Source organism: Micrasema longulum, unplaced genomic scaffold, assembly GCF_059751315.1.
Source record: "Micrasema longulum isolate JH-2025_06_02 unplaced genomic scaffold, ASM5975131v1 h1tg000097l, whole genome shotgun sequence".
In the NCBI taxonomy this organism is placed as follows: Eukaryota; Metazoa; Arthropoda; class Insecta; order Trichoptera; family Brachycentridae; genus Micrasema; species Micrasema longulum.
Window position 1 is genome coordinate 1031196 of NW_028277303.1, and position 19863 is coordinate 1051058.

Genomic DNA, 19863 nt, shown 5'->3' on the forward strand with positions numbered 1-19863 from the left:
TTACCGATTTGTTTTACTTCTTCTGGTTTCTAGACGTCGTTGTCTCTTCTTCAGGACACTTATTACACGAACACCCAAATCCCACTATACCTTCACCATAGTAGTGCACAAAAATATAAAACCAACGTGGTTACAGGGCACATTTTATTAGAAGCTAATACGACGTGAAAAATATTATACATAACAATACTTCAGAAATACTACGTAAATAATAAAAATAACTTCTAAATCTTTAACTTTAACGTTTTTCACATATAACAAATACCTACATTATAAATTTCCACATTTCAATTAATAATGTTTCGCGTTAGAAAGCCTTATTCCAGGCCAATACACTTTCATGCGGGTGTGTCATATTATATCATCAATATTCCGGAAAAATCTTTTCGACGGCTACAGATGTCCACCATATCCGTTTTTCTATTATCATATTAACCTTGGCAAAATATAATGTGATATATGAATATTACACAGACATTCGATAAAAAAAAATCAGAAAAAAAAATTTTCGTCTAGAACTAAAATATGATGACAAAAAAAATATGTCACAAATTAAACAAATGATTCATTCGAGAAAAATGTACCGGAAGTTCAGTACGAAATTTCGTATTTTAAACTGAAAGAAATTTTGAATGTAAAAACGAGAGGGGTGGGGAAGGGGGCTGATGTTGCAGGTACTGCCGATTTTTTATTTGCCACGGATTATCAGTCGGAATCAGTGTTGCCAACCCCATCCTACTGATAAGAGTAAAACTGTATACACTCTTAAAAAAACTGTTGTTTGATCAGTTCAATGCCTCTCAGGCATTGAGTAACTGATAACAGCGGGATTTTAGAGTTTTAGCCGACTGTATGGAATTGTTACTCACTTGTAAAGTTCTTCCGATTGTTTCTTATTTGAAGCACTTCACTATTGCTGCAGCACGTATACCGGTATCGTGTAGATGTTGTAGATGATGATGAACTGTACAATTTAGTCTATTTATAACACACTAAACTTCACTTTTTACGAATATGCTGACGCAGTATATGATAAAGATTTATCAGAAAGGTGAATTTTCACATGTGACTTTCTCACAGAACGGTAGAAGCAACAAGAGTTTTGAAATAGGAAGGATTTGGGAAGGAAATGAATATTTACAGTCTTATATGAGTTGCCAGTATAGAAAATGTAAAATCAAAAAATAAGACAATAACTTTATTAACTTATTGAAATACATATAATAGAAACAGTAAAACAGATATGTCTTTGATCTTTGGGCATTGCGAAGATTACATACTTTAATAGTAAAAGGTTTTGAACTTCAAAAATGCTAGTGCAGGACGAACACGATCAGGAAACAAGGAAGCCATAGTGGGTTTAATGTTTAGAGGTGTGAGGTGAAAATATCGAATGCATTTGAAATTCGATGACGAACAGCATCGCGAGCTGAAATAATCCAAAAATAATTTTGAAGAGTAGAAATAAGGAGTGTAGGGAGCAGCATGGAAATATGCGATATGATAATAATTAATTAGTAAATGTGTTATCGTGTGAGATCTAGGAAGAAGCAAAGGATATTTACGATAATAAGAAAAGTCGCTGTGAGGAAGGCGACCACTTACCCACACGAAACAAACCTTATGTATTATGTACAAACGGCTTTAATCGACGAAATCGAGTTGAACAAAGTTTATTTTGTTCGATGAGTTTGATATCCTTTGTAGACAATTGACGTTGTGCAATTTTTATTAAAATATATAATGAAGAATAATTACATAGTTACAGGACCGCATATTTTCATTTTCAATTTAGTATTTTTTATGAATCGCAAACACAATGAAGTCACTCTTATTAATTTTTCAAGAGAATTATAGCGATCGAATAAATCGAATTCCCTTTCATCTGCGGTGGAACATAATTCAGGTGAAGCTGGAAGAGACTCGAGGGATGTGTTTTGAAAGGATGTGTTGTGACCAGTGACGATTAATGGCCATGAATGACTTAATTTAGATAACCAAGATAGACTCCACCATAAGGGATGGTTAATCAGTTGATCGGGCATTAAACACCTTGACGCATAATCGGCAGCAATAAGTTTAGAAGTTACATAACTCCATGATGTATCACTGAAAACGGGTAACTGAATATTCATGGGTTCGTTTGGAAGAATATATTTTTTTATACGCATAAACTGGAAATATTGTGTAGGAACCTACCTACCTACTACATGAATTACGAATGAATTTTCGAACGTTATTTGAATTTGCGCGTCACCGGTGGACAAATGGAAGAAAACATGGAAGACAAATAAACAACGATGCAAACTTTATGTAAGACTGTAATAGGAATCGGGAATGAATTTTAGGAAAGAATTGATATTTATCCGTCTCGAATAGGACCAAAAAGGATGTTTTATCAGTTCAATGCCTCTCAGGCATTGAGTAACTGATAACAGCGGGATTTTAGAGTTTTAGCGGACTGTATGGAATTGTTACTCACTTTTAAAGTTCTTTCGATTGTTTCTTATATGAAGCACTTCACTATTGCTGCAGCACGTATACCGGTATCGTGTAGATGTTGTAGATGATGATGAACTGTACAATTTAGTCTATTTATAACACACTAAACTTCACTTTTTACGAATATGCTGACGCAGTATATGATAAAGATTTATCAGAAAGGTGAATTTTCACATGTGACTTTCTCACAGAACGGTAGAAGCAAAAAGAGTTTTGAAATAGGAAGGATTTGGGAAGGAAATGATTATTTACAGTCTTATATGAGTTGCCAGTATAGAAAATGTAAAATCAGTACTTAACAACTGTAGATGTTAATTTAAAAACTGTAAATCTACAGCCTTTGCTAATTTTGTATTATTTAATGATAGTAATAAATTAAACATATGTATATCGGGAAGAAATATAAAACAAAAAAATCATGTTGTGATCATCAAATTTTTAATCAGTTTAACAAATCAAACTTGGTATTAAACAAATAAATACACTAAACAATATCAATTTAATCAAATAGATTTAGGCATACAAATTTTCAATATTCTACCCTTAGAAATTAAGAAGATTTACCATATAAAAACGTAACTAAACAAACACTTTAAACAAATGCAAATCGAAAATAAATAATATTAATTTACACCTAGCAACTAAAATAAAAGGTATAAAATAATTAATATATCGCATCAAAATAAATCCAAAACATTAACGTAAGTCACTCTCCAAGCACAAGAGCTAGTCTCTTATTTGGAGAGTCAACGCATCTAATAAAAAAATAGATTTAACAGTAAAATATCATGTGAAAACAACAGTAAATATAATGTGAGAGATAATGTAAAAATAAAAATGTATTTGAAACTATAAATAAATTTAAAAAATGTTTGTGATAATATCTAACATGTTATTAACATATATAAGCTATCAGCTGATTTTCAATTTGCAAATTTTCTTCATTTTCCATTTCATTTTTGTTATTGAAATCGTACCTGCTTTTGTTGAATTTTTGAAGTTTTGATGAAGCTGAGTTAGTGAACGAACTACATAACAAGTAAAATAAATGGCGATAGCATTTAAAAAAACTGTAGCTTTAGAGGTCTAAAATGAAAACTGAGAAGATTTCTAAAAAACTGTAAATCTACAGTTAAAACTTTGGGGTTGGTTACACTGGTCGGAAGAGACGCGTGCGTTCGCTACTGAGACGTACTCAATAAGCAATATCTCACTTACTGAGTTCTGTAATAGTTACAATATTCGCCAAATACATGAAGCGTCTTCAAGGGGCAATCCATGAACAACCAATGCATAGCCAGAATGTAACGTTTGATGCACCAAGTATCGGCCTCGTGGTGTGGTGGTCAGCGCGTTTGCCTACAATGTAAGAGGTCTCGGGTTTGATTCCTTACATAGTTGACATGAAATATTTATTTAAAATGTATTTTTACACTAGAATATTGAAATAATGGTCTACGTGTATGCCTACTATGCAAGAGGTTTCGGGTTCGATTCCCGGCATGGTTGATATGAAATATTTATTTAAAAGTGTGTTTTCACACTAGAATATTTCATAGTCCCTGGACTGGTACCTGAACCGTAAAACTGATCCCCTTACCTTTATGTTACAAAATTGATTGAGATATGTAGCGAATGGTGTACAAATGCAGTGTCCTGTGCACCATCAGGTGCGGAAAGAGAATGATGATGATGATATTTCCTTAGCAATTTTTAAGACGGTAAGACATTGCCAATGACAATAAGTCCGCCATTTTGCCATATAATTTTTTTTCTAATTTAAATGTATCACAATGTAATTATATTTTTATAATTATTTTTAATGAAGATCAGTTATTTTTAAAGAGATTTAAAACTTTATTACTAGTTAATCGTCAGATGAGGATTGAAGGTCCGATTTTTCTAGTAAGTAACATTTGAAAACCCTGTTTTTTGTTAGGTACAAGTTTTTTTCTTTAAGAATTCATTTTCAAGTTGCCGAACTTAAACCGAACATCTAGTGTAAATATTTATTTATTTATTTAAACACTTTATATACATATACAGTTTACATCCGTATGCATAAGGGCGGGCATATTGCCTTAAGGCAATTTTTTCTACCTACCCATACCGTTAAATTTTAAAAAATCAGTGGTATATGGACATATTGTTGGTTAATTATAATTTCATTATAGAACAAAATATTGATAAACATATAATTTTTTTATGAAGTAAAAATTTACTAAATATCTACACAGTACTTTTTTAAATTATTTATTTATCAAAAGCATACAAAAATTCAAATATAGTTATGTTCTTATATGTAAACATTATCTTATCTCTTAAATTCTTTAACATATAAAAACTCTTATAACTAAGGAAAAACAAGAAAAATATATATTCCCATGTACATAAAAAAAAAAAACTATGAAGAGAGGAGGGGGTAAAAAGGGAAGGAGAGAGGGAAGAAAAAGGAAAAACTTAAATGTTCAGGAAGTGTGCTTTTTATTTTTTTATATTGTAATTTATGCTGTAAATAATATATTCATCTTCTTTTTTTATACCAACTTTATTTCTAAACACTGTTTTATCTTTTATCGCTTTATATTGTATTTTTTAAATTTTATGTTGTTTATAACTTTCATGCATGTAAAAGCCTTAAAGGGCGCGAAAAATTAATAAAACATAAAATAAATAAATAAGGAGTGTCTCTCACCTTAGTAGGTAAATTATTCCATAATCGAGCAGCTACTGCTGTGAACGAGGAGGCAAAAAAATTAGTATTGAAAGGGTTCTTTCGTTACTAGAACGAAGAGTTAGCCCATGCTGTGATAGAGGATAGAAGTTGTAAGAGCTCTCTCAGATAAACGGGCGAAGTGGGATTATTTAACGCATTCATTAGATAACGTATTGTTGTTACGTTTAATATTATACGCTTATCACAATTCAAACGCTTTCTGGAAAACGATTATGCGGCTCATCAAGCATACAGAGATTATAAGTGGCTCACAAGCCAAGTGGACCAAGTCCATTGTGGTTAATTTTGAGTAAACTAGGTCCAAACATATCTCTCCATTATCGAGTGTTTATAATTATGTTAAATAATAGATATTTCAAACTTATAAAGCCATTCTGTAACAAAAAATGTAGTTTTTGTATTCCGTAACTCGGCGTTGTTAAGAAATTTGATTTCTTTTTGAGGGAAGTATATTTATTTGCTAAATTTTAATAAATATTTGTATATAACTACTTACCGACTTTTCTATGTCTACCGGTTTCGAGACGTACCCGATTCTTCGTCAGGACAGCAATTAAACCAACATTCAAACCAACATGCAAAACCCACTATACACCTATACCATAGTTGTTGCACAAAAATATAAAACCAGCACGACATGCATTTTAATAAGCACATGCACTGATTAGGACAAACATGCACTGATCAAATTATGAAAATATTATATGTTGTTTGAGAAATAGTTTTAAAAAGGTAGAGCGGGTGGAGGGAGGGGGTGAGCTAAGTAGGTTAAGGGTGACCATTACAGTGGAACATCGTACAAAGGACTATATTGAAAGGTTGTTTAGTTGTTGATCAAAGGTACATTATTTTTAAAGCTTTCCTAATGTGAAATGTTTTCATATTATTTACCCTTTATTATTTGTATGTAAGATTTTGACTCCTTTATTTTTATTATAGTCATGATTTAAATTGATTAGGTCATTTGCGAATTCAGAGAAATTATTATTGTGAAGACACCTCATATGTTCTTTAACACGAATATGAAAATTTCTTGATGTTCTTCCAACGTAACCCGAAGGACAAAAGTTGCATTTTAATTTGTAAACACCTGAATTATTTAATAAACTTATTTTTTCTTTATTATTAAGCAACAATTTACATATTCAAAAAATATATATTTGTTTTGGCCGCTCCAATAATAATAATAACAACTAGCTTAGCCAAGTGGAGAGATCGGTTTTGAGACGCCGAAGACTCTCTTTTACCTGCCCATTGCTACAGCTAGTGCTGCATTGCCCCGGTGGCCGCCATGAGAAGGCCGACAGTAGGATTTGCAGGATGGAGTATTCAAGCAGTACCTAACCTGCCGTTGACCACCACTATAATCATCTTCGCTATCGGAATGCTCTACCTACATCGTCCTATTACTTACCGTATATATATATATATATATATTTATTTATTTTAAATTAAAAACATATTTCATAGTCCCTGGACTGGCGCCTGAAGCGTAAGACTGAACATCTTACCTTCATGTAATAAAAAATAATTAAGTTACGCTGCGATTAGTATATATATGCAGTGCCCTATGCACTATTTGGTGCGTAAAGGGTATGATGATGATATATAATCCGTACGGAGAAATATTCCTATAGATGCAACTAAAGCTCTTGTAAATGCTTATGTCGTTTCGCGTCTAGATTACTGTAATGGAATATACGCAAATCTCTCAAAATATCAAACTAATAAACTTCAATCTGTTTTCAATGCAGCAGCAAGGCTTATTACGGGAGTGAAAAAATATTCTCACATCTCACAACATCTTCGAGATTTGCACTGGTTAAAAAGCCCAGAGAGAATAAAATACAAGCTGTGCTGGACAGTATTCAAATCCCTTCATGAAATGGCTCCAAAATACCTATCGGGCCTTTGTATTAGGGAAAATACATGTCAAAAAAAATCTACTCTTAGGTCAGCATTTGATTCAGGAAGAGATAAACTTGTCGAAATCCGGCGCTTCCCAAACACTAGATTTGGAGATCGTGCTTTTGCCGCCGCCGGCCCCTCTGCCTGGAACCAATTGCCTTCAAACTTACGAATCATCGACAGTCCCATTCAGCTCAGATCCCAACTAAAATTCCACTTCTTTAGACTATCATACCCTTAATTTTAAATCTGGAAACATAATATATCACTTAAGTTTAGTTGAAATGTAAGTTTAGGTATACAATTGTAAAGCGCCCTTGAGGTGATTTTCGGCAAAAATGGCGCCATATAAATCAGCCAAATATTATTAATATTACTAAGCATGATAGTTATACTGCCGTCATTAGCAAAAAGGGAGCTATTTGCAAAGGTCGTATTTTGAGATATGACGGCTTTTAGTATTTATTTACTTTATGCAAATTATTTTAAATATTAAAAACTGAAAGTAACCATTAGTAAAAACACAATCAATTGTTAATAAGTATAAAACTAATGTGTGTCATTTCTGTGCTGCGTAAACTTATGAATCTTTAGAGATTTAGATACTGTGTTATTCCTTAAAAATCTTTAAAACATTAAAAAACACAATGTTTTTCGTACTGATTTTTTTTTATTGTTGTTTGCTTGATATCGAATGGTTCGAAATTTCTTGTAGAACATTATTTCATATTTAACTCCTTTTGTGATTTTTGTCGAAAAGCTGCATTTTTGCTTATTTATTTATTTATTTATTTATTTATATACGGCATTTCTGCCATTTACATATATGTGGTATAAAGAGTGCTTAGAAATAAAAATATAAAAAAAAAAAAAAAATCGAGTGTGAAATATTAATATACTAGTACTGTACACATTATTGATTACCTGAAATACATACATATTTTAAAGAAATTATACAATAACAAAATACATTAATCAATCAAATTATAACTATTCCAACCCAATCTTCTGAAGATGATTTGCTCTTTTTGATAAAAATATGTTGGTCACTTTATTTTTTAAGTTAGGCAGAGATAAACTAAATATATCAAAATGTGATGCATATTCATTCCCGGTATTCTGTAATCTAACAATAGGTGAGTTATATTGAGCTACCGTTCGAGAATTTTGACAATAAAATATTGTAGATGTTCTGCTTAATCTAGGTGGTACATAGAATGAAATCAATTTCAGTAGATCAGGGGTATCAAACATTGGTTTTATTATTTTATATAAAGTCATAAGATCGGTCGATGTTCTTCGTTCTTGCAATTTAGTTAATTTAAGATAGTCTAGAATTTTGTTATAATTTAATTGATTAGTAGAAAAACCCATCTTAAAATTAATAAATCTAAGAAATTTATTCTGAATTCTCTCAATAGAATCTGAGAAAGTGATTTGATAAGGTGACCATATTGGAGAATTATAATCTAGTTGGCTTCTAACAAGAGATGTGTAAAGATATTTTAATGTGTTCATATTATTAAAATCTTTTCCGGTTCTAAGTACAAATCCTAATAATTTTACAGCTTTGTTAGATATTTTAATAATGTGCTCTTTAAATAATCATTTTGAATCGAACAAAACACCTAGATCGCTCACGGTAGAAACATCAGTAATTTTAATTTGATTTAACATGTAATTAAATAGAATCGGATATTTTATTTTATAAAATCTCATAGCTTGACATTTGCTTATATTGAGTTGTAATGTTGAGTTGTTATGACGACAATATAATGAATAATCTTTGTTACGCTTTTAAAAGTATTTTGATGTCGATTAAGGTACATTCTCCGAGTAATAATTTGCTCAAGAAACCCTTTCGCTCTATTTCATAGAACCAAAGCATTACAATTTTTCTGTTTGGTTTTTAGTTTAACAACAAACGTGTAACGGGTGGTTTCGGCTTGCGCTTGTAATTCTCGACCTGAGTACATACGGCCCAAACTGTAGCTTACTTCGTACTTGATAATCTTAGAATAATTTGTGTCCTTATGGGCAGCTATATTAGCCATTGGCGTATTAATTCTCTAAAGGTACATTACATAGAACACGATTTCATGTTTTTGAAATTTAGAATTGATTTTTAGACAAGGACACTTAGATGTCAAGTATTGTTTCTTTTACGCACACATTACACGTCAATGTGTGGAATGTATCCCTCGTGTAACTAAGAGGTTCCAGTGTAGTGTTATATCGAGTTACGTCGGTAGTCAGATGGCAGAAGGGACCATCTGTAATATATAAAGATGTTCTAGAGCGCTGAGATAAGACTCAATTTCATGACTTTAATCCAGAAACTAAAATATTTCAGTGTTACTTTTCAATAATAAATTACCGTTCTAAATTATGATGTTTTTTTGTTTTCTCTATGTGTATTTGCTGAAATATTTACAAAAACTTTTGAAAACTATAAAAAACAAATCAATACAGATGGTCCCTTAGCCATCTGTGGTGTAGGGGATGTTCAGGATTTAATACCCAGAAGATTGCTTCACGTTTTTCAAATGAGATTACCCTGAACATTTAAATATTGCATTGAAATCCCCCTCCACTCGATAATTACGTTAATTAGTAAAAATATTATTAATTCTTAAAAGATTGGCGTTTTTTGCATTTGCTTGTCATTGGCTAGTTTAAGTACTGGTTTAGTGGTCATAAGCCCTGTAAATGCCTAGACTCCCATATTCCCTTCTTAAAAATCACCAGTCTCGAAGATGTCACGAAAGCGATGAAACCGGTCACTGGATATCCCGAATTTGTGGACCAAAGTATCATTCGTCTTTTATTTATATAATAAATTCGATATTACGTTTATCAAAGTATTCACCTCCAAAAAAGAATCGTTTGACCATGTTTCATTTACACATATAACATCGAAATTTTGTTTTGTCATATAACATCGAAACATTTACTTGTCATTGGCTGGTTTAAGTACTGGTTTAGTGGTCATAAGCCCTGTAAATGCCTGGACTCCCACATTCCCTTCTCAAAAATGTTTTCCCTCTCTGTTGCAACAAATTAAAATATGAACAACTCCTTGGGAAGACAATCCAGCCAGTCTGCTAGCATTTGGACATACTCAAAACATTAATGAGTTTACATTTACCGCTTGCAATGCCCCTCTCACCATCAGTGCACTTCGGTCTGAATTTGTCTGTCACCAGCAATTAAATTTTTCCAATTGTGACGGTCATAGTCCATTCCATTACCAGAACCAGCCTATTGGATTTTGTCTAGGGAAAGAGACCATTCCAGGAGACCGCTGCGAGATATTAAATAGATTTGTATTTATTAAAATATAAGTTTGTGTATTTTTCTTTTATTTTTGGTACTTTTTAATAATACCGTTTTGTCGGCCTCATGGTGTAGTAATCAGCGCGATTGCCTACCATGCAAGAGGTCTTGGGTTCGATTCCCAACGTGGTTGACATGAAATATCATTCATTATTGATTTGATGTTTATTTTGTAGAACTCCATATTTTAACTTGAGTAACAAAAAGGGTGTTTTTACACTAGAATATTTCATAGTCCCCGGACTGGTACCTGAAGTGTAAGACTGATCATCTTACCTTCATGCAACAATGATCAAGATACACTGCGTATAGTGTACTAATGCAGTGCTCTATGCATCATTAGGTGCGGAAAGGGAATGATGTTTAATATGTATTCTAAATCCCAACTCAACACAGTGCTCGTGGTCTCATAGAGGGATACGTTATTATTTTTTTGTATTGTATGTATTTGTATAAATAAACAAAATGAATAAAATAAATGTTAACATGCTGTTACTTTATATTATATAAATATGTGTATTTAATGTATTTCTGTGGATATCTGTCATTGGTTTTATTCTCTGTATATTTTATTTGTTATATTTTGTTTACATGTATTAATGTTGATATCCCCAATAAATAATAATAATAATAAAAAAATATTTATAAAAAAATATTTTTTAAATCTAAAATTTAATTAACCAAATAAATCAAATAAACTAACTAAATAAAGTAAATTAAATAAATTAAGTTTAAAAAAAAATTATATAAGAAAATAATTAAAATAATTTAAATAATTTAAATAATTAAAATAAATTAAACCAACTAATTTAGTTACAATAAATAAATTATGAAAATAAATCAAATAAATAAATTAAAATAAACAAATTAAATGAAAAAATAAAGAAAGTTTAAAAAATAAATTAAATAACTAAAGTAAATAAAATAAATAAAACAATTTGAATAAATTAATAAATTGAAAATAAAAACCTACCATCAACATATATTTCAAACCTGCTGTTATAAATGAAATATTCCAGTGAACATTCACCTTTGAAGCAAATATTTTACATCGACCCTGCTACGAATCGAATCTGGGATCTCAAGCACAGACGAACGCGCCATTATAATAGTGCACTACGGGACGGACTTATCTCTACTCGATTTTCCTTTTCCACCCAGGCGAAAACACTCGTCGCAGCATTCCCGGTATATTGATATATGTATACTGTATACTATTGTTTATGATGACATTTTAATTATTTTATAATTTTAATTATAGTTATCCTATAATAACACCGTGTAAATATAATGTTGACTTATTCTGACATTAATTGTACTATTAACTATCTCTCGTAATTTTATAATATTTTATTTCTTTTATATGTCCATTTATATTAACTTACGTATTTTCACTCCTCAGATATAAATATCTAACCTAGTATTTTTTACGTAAATGCTCATTTACGTTTAGACTATTCTAATTTATTTATGTTTTCTTGTATTTCTTGAAAAAACTTTATTCCCTTGTACATAAGGCAGTTCTGGGACATTGCTTTTGATTTATTTTCCTAACTTATATTTTTTAATCCTGTTGATGCACACTTTCATAAGCACTCATTGTTTTTGTTAATTTCATTAATTTGAATCTCTGATCAATTGTCATAATATCTAAAAGTTAAATCATTTTATAATTTTAGTGCGTCCACTTCATCTTGATATATCTCAGTTGTTTTGTTGAGTACTATTATTTTTTATTTTTCTTTATTATTATTATTTTTAGTGGGAAAATTAATATTTGCGTTCCTATCATTTATACAAATATATCAGCTTTGGTGGCCATTTTCAACGAGTTGTAAATAACTCACTATTAGAAGATAGAAAACAAGTTGGGGTAGAGGGGGGTTTGAACCTCAGCCCCCTAATCCACGAGTCCACAACACTAGCCATAGGACCACAACCCGATTTTTTAATATTTTTTTAAAATGGTTTAATTATTTCTATTAATTTTAACAATAAAATAGCATACATAATTGTACTGTTCCCGCAAAGCCCAAGGCCTGTCTGCTGGTTACATTTCAATTTTTTTTTATTTTTATAAAAGGTTGGTATAGAGTTTGATAAAAAACGAAGAAAATGTTTATGTGCTCACTCGCTCTTTTACATAGTTTTTGATGATTTAAAAAAAAAAGTTGATTTCCTCTCGATTTTCACTTGGTATTAAGTTTAAAATATGGGCAGAATGGTGAATCTTACAGTGTGTTAAGTAGCCACCTAAATCAGCTAATGATAGGTCATAAGCCCTGTAGATGCCTAGACTTCTATATTACCTTCTCTAAAATGTTCTTCATCTCTGTTGTAATATATTAATATTAACAGCTTCCTAGGGAGTTGAATCCAGTCCCTGTCTACAAAAGTTTGAACAAACTCAAAATATTGTTGATTTATATTTTATACGAGCGGACCCGACAGACGTCCTGCCCGAACGTTGGCTTGCCTGCTATTAGCTGGTCGAACAAACTTTTTAGACTTTTTTGAGCTATTTATATATTCGTAATAAAGGTTAGTTTTTCGTTTTATCTCCTCATGTGATTTTTTTTTTAATGAGAGTTGCTTTATTATTTACCTTGCTTATAATATACAAGGTTTATATTTCAAAAAGTGGATTTTTCTGCAATTAAATATCTTAAAATTTATCCAAACTATTGGGATCAGGAGGGATGTATTAATGTGGGCTAATCAGGAACTTCTCAGCATTTGCTCACGTGGAGAGGAGACCACTTAAAACTCTTCAGGAGAAGCCGGCCTGTTGGCAGTAGTCAACAGGCCTTCCTTTCCACTAGAGGAGTGTTCGGCATTTTGTTCTCTACTTTGGTTTATTTTACCAATTTCCTGCGCTATATTTATCATGTATGATACTACCTCTCGTGTGAGTTCTTTATTACCTATCACCGATGGGATGTCGCATAGATCTTCACCCAGGCCTCTGCATCGCGCCTCCAGCTGTTGTCTTTGAAAGCTGAAAAAGGGGCAATGCATCAACAGGTGAGGGACATCTTGAGGAGTTTCATCGTCGCATGGGCAGCTGTCGATCTCTAAGATATTGAAGCGATGCAAGTAGCTTATGAACCCACCATGACCCGTAAGCATCTGGGTGAGCTCGTAGCCAGCATTCTGCATTTTTCTGAAATCTTAGGCATGAAAAATTGTAGGGAAAAACATTTTAGTTACATTTCCGGCTGTCTCACTCAAATAGCGATCGTTCCAGAGTTGAAGGGTCCTGCTTCTTATTTTCCTTTTGGCAAAACTGAGCGAAAAATCGGCGAAATCGGGGGCTGTTTTCTTAAGCGTAGCCTCCCGAGCTTTTTAAATGTACGTGTACACGAAAACATTTAAAATTTTTAATTCTGGGTTGGGCTGAAATTCCTCATTTTAAAATGTCTTATTACTTAGTAGTACAGTATTTATTACAACATGGTATTGTTGGAGGGAGTGGTGCATATGCCAATATATTAAGCCCTCTTAAAATAGTACAAAGATTAATTAACAAAGTAATTTTAAAGAAACCCTTAACATTTAATACGGAAAATCAGTATAAATTATTTTAAGCTCATACAGTAGACACTATTTACAAAATAAATTATACTATACAAATTTACAAAGAAGAAAAAAAAACTAATTTGAGATGAATAAGACAATAAGTTATTAAAATGATGTCATAATTCCTAACTTCAACCTTCCAAGTCATGGTCAAAATTGTTTCGTTTTCAAAGGAATAAAAAAATATTACAATCTCCCCAATGAACTAAAAACTATTTAAACTTTTATCTCACTAAATAAATTAAAAAGTTTTTTTTTTAATCCGATTAGAAACAGTTTTTTTTTTAATTGGTATTACTGTGTTATTAGTTTCTGTTTTTCTCTTTATTTCGTACATTTTTTATTCTCATTTATATTCGAAAATATATAACTTAAATTACTCAATAATAACTAAAACAGTGTAAGCCACTAAGCACAAGAGCTATTCTCTTTTTTGAAAAGTTTCAGGTTTAAGATTAACTAAATATTTAAAAGTACGTTGTAATAGAAAGAAAAAAACATATTAAAAATTAGGAGCAATAAATCAAAGTGTATTAACTCCGTGCGTATCACTTTTGAGATATAGGCTGAAATATGGAATTTAATACGATTTGAAGTGCCATTATGATTGGATTTAATATTTTCTTATTCGTTTGGCAGATTTTGTTCTTTTTTCCAATTTATTAAAATACGGGTTTATTCCGTGTTCTTGGGATACGTATAGAAAGACGTTTTTAAAAGAATTCGCTTAAAATCAAATTATTTTGATATATGGAGTTAATACACTTTGATCTGTTGCTCCTGAAATATTTACTAATCAAAAATAGAAAAGAAATCATTGTAAGACGTCACTCCCCATTATGTACACAATAATTATTTGTTTCTTTTTGTAATGGGATACGTTTATAAGAATACATTATTAAATCTATATCAATTGTATTTCGTTGTAATATGAAATGTATTTTTTAACTGAAAAACGAAATAAATAAAGAAATGTATGTACATGCAAACGATTAAATTGACGATTTTTCATCGAGATTTACGGGGTTTTCTCTGGTAAATGTATTTATTGTGCTTTAATTTTTTTATTTTATTTTACACAATACATTGTTCAGATTGCAAGTTCACAACGTTACATCTAGTATTCAGCCAATTAAGTAAGACCCTTTCAGTGCGCTTCCGCTCTCAATATTGCCAACGCTGTTCTATCAAAAGCCCTGTTCTGTAGTGCTCGTCTATTTCTCCAAATATGAAAACGTATCATTTCTTTGTCTGGTAGAGTTTGATTGAGCTACGGGGAGCAAGTTTAATCTCAATTACTGTAGCGGAATACAATACAGCGTAAACCGCGGAACATCTGTTTGACAAAAGGGGCACTTGATTATTGTGACCTCAGCTGAAATCGATCCCTCTCCAAAAAATATGTTCGCTTGCTATATGAAGGCGGTGAGAGATGTGGATTTTATATCTGCCCCCTAAGAAAGATATCCGCAAAGGTTCAAAATACAAAAATGATAAGTACTAGTCTTTCTCGCTTCTTGTTTATGTACGGTGGTCGTACGAGTATGTACGTATATATTAGTTGAAATTACTTTACTTTAAAAATATTACAACAGAGGTGGAGAATATTTTAGAGATGGAAGTATAAAAGTCTGGGCATTCACAGGGCTTATGACCTGTTATTGACTGATTTAAGTGTCCACTTTACACACTGTGTAACATTCACCATTTTGCCCATGTTTGAACATTTGTACTTATTATTATTCTTTCATCCGTTGATTTTAGTGAAGTCAATGACCTTTATTGTTGTACAAATATTCATGTAATAGAATTATTTCACATTTTCCACTATTCCAGTTTGAATTATTCTTCTTAGACCAGTTAGTTGAATTAACAATATTTTGAGTTTGTCCAAATGCTTGTAAACAAAAAACTGGAATTCACCCCCTAGGGAGTTATTGAGATAAACACATTACAACAGAGATATAGTTTATTTTAGAAAAGGAAATATGGAAGTCTAGGCATTTACATGACTTATGACATGTCATTGAGCTGATTTACGTGGCCACTTTACACACTGTATTACATTTACCGTTTTGCCTAAATTTGAACATCTATATTTCTTCAATTCTACCATCCGTCGATTTTAGTGAAACCAAAGAGCTGAAATCTTTATTGTTGTGAAAATATTCATACGATTGAATTATTTCACATACTAGGCAACCGTTGAAAACAATTTTTCAATTTTTACACTTCTTTCTACATCTCTGTTGTAATGTTATCTCAATAACACCCCGGGAAGTGAAATTCTGTCTTTTGTTTAAAAACGTTTCGACGCACTGAAAATATTGTTATCTTATTATAGATGCGTACTAAGTCTAAAGTTTTTTCGTTTGGATTGATCTTAGAAAAATTCAATGTTTTTAATATTTAAAAAAAAATCTCAATTAAAATAAATCGGGCATTGTTACACATATATATACAATGCATTAAAAGCTCAAAGTATAATTTGGCCAAATTTGACAATCAGGCAATAATAACGTGCTTACGCCATAGTTTTCTTGAGAATGGGGAAAAAATACACATTCTCTTTTATACTTTAAGTCAATTGTTTGGTATGCGGTAAGGGGTTAAGATTATGCAATTTGGTTTCAAGAAAATAAACCTAAATATTATTTCAAAATAAAATTACGTATTTTCCCCTTTCATTATCAATAAGAATAATTATTTTTAAAAAAAGAACAGAATGTACATTGTTTAATTTATATATTTTTTCAAGTCACTTCACAGGTATTGCCTGCGCAACGACAATGTGTACTTTACTGATTAATTGTGTGTTGTGTTTGATGCATTGTACATCGAGATGGCAAATGTAGTTCTGTAGTTCAAATGAAATAAGCTCAAGATAATCCCCAGTTAAGCGCCCCGCGGTATGCCGTTCGGTGGGGATGAACTGTGTTTGCAATATTCTAAACTTGGATACCTGGATTTTGTGATGTTTCTATGTCAGGACAGTGCAATACGCAATCCGCTATCATAATTTTTCCGGCAGCTTAATTTGTTTTATTTATTTATTTATGCTTTATTAAGTTAATTTATAACATCTTAAGAACTAATATGAACACATTTGAATTTTTTTATTAAAATCTCAATAACATTTTTTTTTTTAAAATTAATTTGAAATACGAGTATTTCGATCTATTCTATCTCCTTTATTCCTTCAGGTAACTCATTGTACAGCTTCAATCCCTTGTACAATGAGTTTTGAGTTTCTGTTTTTCCCCTCATTGGTAATCTTTTTTTTTTTTTATCCCTTGTTTCATAGGTTTGACATTGTAGGTTAAATTTTATTATTGTTTTTATTTTATTCATCCTCTTAATTATTTTATGCATAAAAATTGCTACATTATATTTGATTTGCTGCTTTACTGTGAGCAAGCCAATTTCTTTGCGCATATTTCTACATTAGAATAGATATTTTATCTGAGCATAATCCTCATCGCCTTATTTTGAAGAATTTGTATATTTTTAATTTCTCCTTCATTACAAAAAGAATAGAAGTACAGTAATTTAAGTGTGAACATATGATTGTTTTATATATAAGAATACTACACTTTACATATATTACATTTCGCAATCTTCCCATAAATTATTTTTTTTTGTTACATATTAAAAATGTGTTTTGAAATTACTAATTAATTTTATATACTGGTCATCTGTTAAAAATCGAAGTTTTCGACCTTGACGCGCCTGTGCGTTTGCCGTCATCTTGAAAAACTCACCCTAAATCGCGCCAAAATATAGTATTTCCCACACATTTCGTTTCCATTGAAAATTTCAGAACTGAATGGAACAAAAAAATTTCCTTTAACTTGAAATGCACGATGTAGTTTGGTTTTTCGTGAATATATCGCCGCTTAAAATCAAAAGGGCCACAAATCTAAATTTGTCTTTTTTCAGCAGAGCCAATCTAAATTTTTAACATGAGTTTTTCCTTTTTTCTATTAATATTCTTGTATTCATTTATGCTTTCAAAATCATTATATGCGTTTTTTAAAGCTGTTTCTAGCTAATTATGGAATTTTGTGCTTACTATCAACCATAAAGCTCTGAAATTAGCCACCAAACCGCAAAATGCCAAAAAGGCTGTGGTTTTTTAGGTCATTTATAATGCAAAATTCATCGGAGTAATTTTTTTACGGAAAAATATGACCAATTTAAATATCATTTTTGCAATAAAACGAAATTTTGAATTTAAGCAGTGATATGTTTCCAGATCTATTTAAAAATTAAAAATAGCGCTTTTTTTTCGATCATAAAACCCTTGATCTCCGGGTCTATTACAAATGATTGCTGATACCTTGCGGTTGGAGTGCCAATGCAGTTGCCTATGTACCATTGGGTGCGGAAAAGGGAATATTATTTTTTAAATATTTTTTCGTGAATTTATTTCCTCCCCTATTCACAGTATTCAAACCTAAAGTCAATTTCGTTTACAAAAGCTGATTTCATTTTAATAAAATGCACTTTAACACAATTTGTAATGTCCGCCTGGTAGAGCCACTCGAAAATCAGGGAATTTGATGCATTTAACTCTGGAGTTAATTAAAATTTTCACGAAAAACACGAAACTCGTCTACAATTTTGCATTAAAAGTTGAAATCATGAAAGTATTTTTCACTTTTGGTGCACATTAGTAAAGCTATGTAACGAAATTTGTATCGTCGAAATACTGATAAACTCTTCAAATGCGTTATTGCCCATACTGATAAAAATATCTATATTTGATGAACATTGATTAATAACATTGATTTTAAAAAATATATTTTTGCACCACAACCACCCGGAGGCCCAATTACAGGGGTAGATTACATCACATAACACCCAGGCTTGAGAAAAATTACATTTAATTTTTATGTTCTCACCGGGAATCGAAGCTGGAACCTTCCGAGTTAAAGTCAAGCGTCTTGACTACTACACCAAGGACGCCGCGAATGAATGATTGACTCAACAAAAGACTTTTCCGGCCTTCCTTATTCATATTTTGGACGTGATGCGCATACCCATGAAACCATCTCAGTTAAAAACAAAATAAATAAAAATATATCTTGCAGCTACAGAGCGCACGGACGGTTAGAAATTTAGCCCCTATTTACATTTTACAAAAAAATACTACGAAGTTTTTTAATTCATAAATCGTTTACAAATATAATCTATATTACATGTCCTGCAGCTACAGAGCGCATGGGCGGTTGAAAATCTAGACCCTAAGAGAAATAATGCTATTGTTATTTGCAGAGGTCCAACGCGGGGACTGTCAGTCTGGTCGTGTCGGAATTAGAGTACCGCGACGGGCAGCTCGTCAGCGGTACTCTGGAAGCTCTCGTGGACTTGCTGAGGCCCGGCGCCGACCGCGGATTCCTGTTCGCCTTCTTGCTCAGCAGCCGTCTCTACGTCCGCCCGCACGAGCTCCTGGCCATGCTGTGCAAGCGCCACACGGCGCCGCCGGCCGGACAGGTAACGATGAATAACTGCTTGCTTATTTTGCGAGGGGTGGTAACAAGCTATTTTCTTTGTTGAAAAGGTCTTTGATGGTCCCTTAGACGATTATCATTATCATTATTATTATTGTTAATTAATTAATTTTCTTAGTCCATACAATTTTATTATCTTAGGCGATTCGTTTCTGATCCTAACTATCTATGAGTTTTCTGTGTTGAGTCCGGATTTTTATACAATTTATTGTTTGTAAAAGTAATGTGTACAGTATAAGTTTAAACAGGTTTTCTAAAACAATGCAACTGGGCACTTTATAGAATTAC

At 31.7% G+C, this 19863-nt stretch overlaps 1 protein-coding gene across 2 annotated transcripts in view; it reads left to right on the forward strand.

Annotated features, from left to right (window-relative positions):
- The window catches only part of LOC148284689 (ras-GEF domain-containing family member 1B-like), a 151202-nt gene that overhangs the window by 114079 nt on the left and 17260 nt on the right, over positions 1-19863 (forward strand). For both annotated transcript variants that reach the window (XR_015824064.1, XM_088235888.1), the window contains exon 4: positions 19340-19558. Coding sequence is in view for 1 of the 2 variants with exons in the window: in XM_088235888.1 (XP_088092014.1) it covers positions 19340-19558 (219 nt within the window). In the remaining variant the exon portion in view is untranslated. The remainder of the gene's footprint in view (positions 1-19339; positions 19559-19863) is intronic.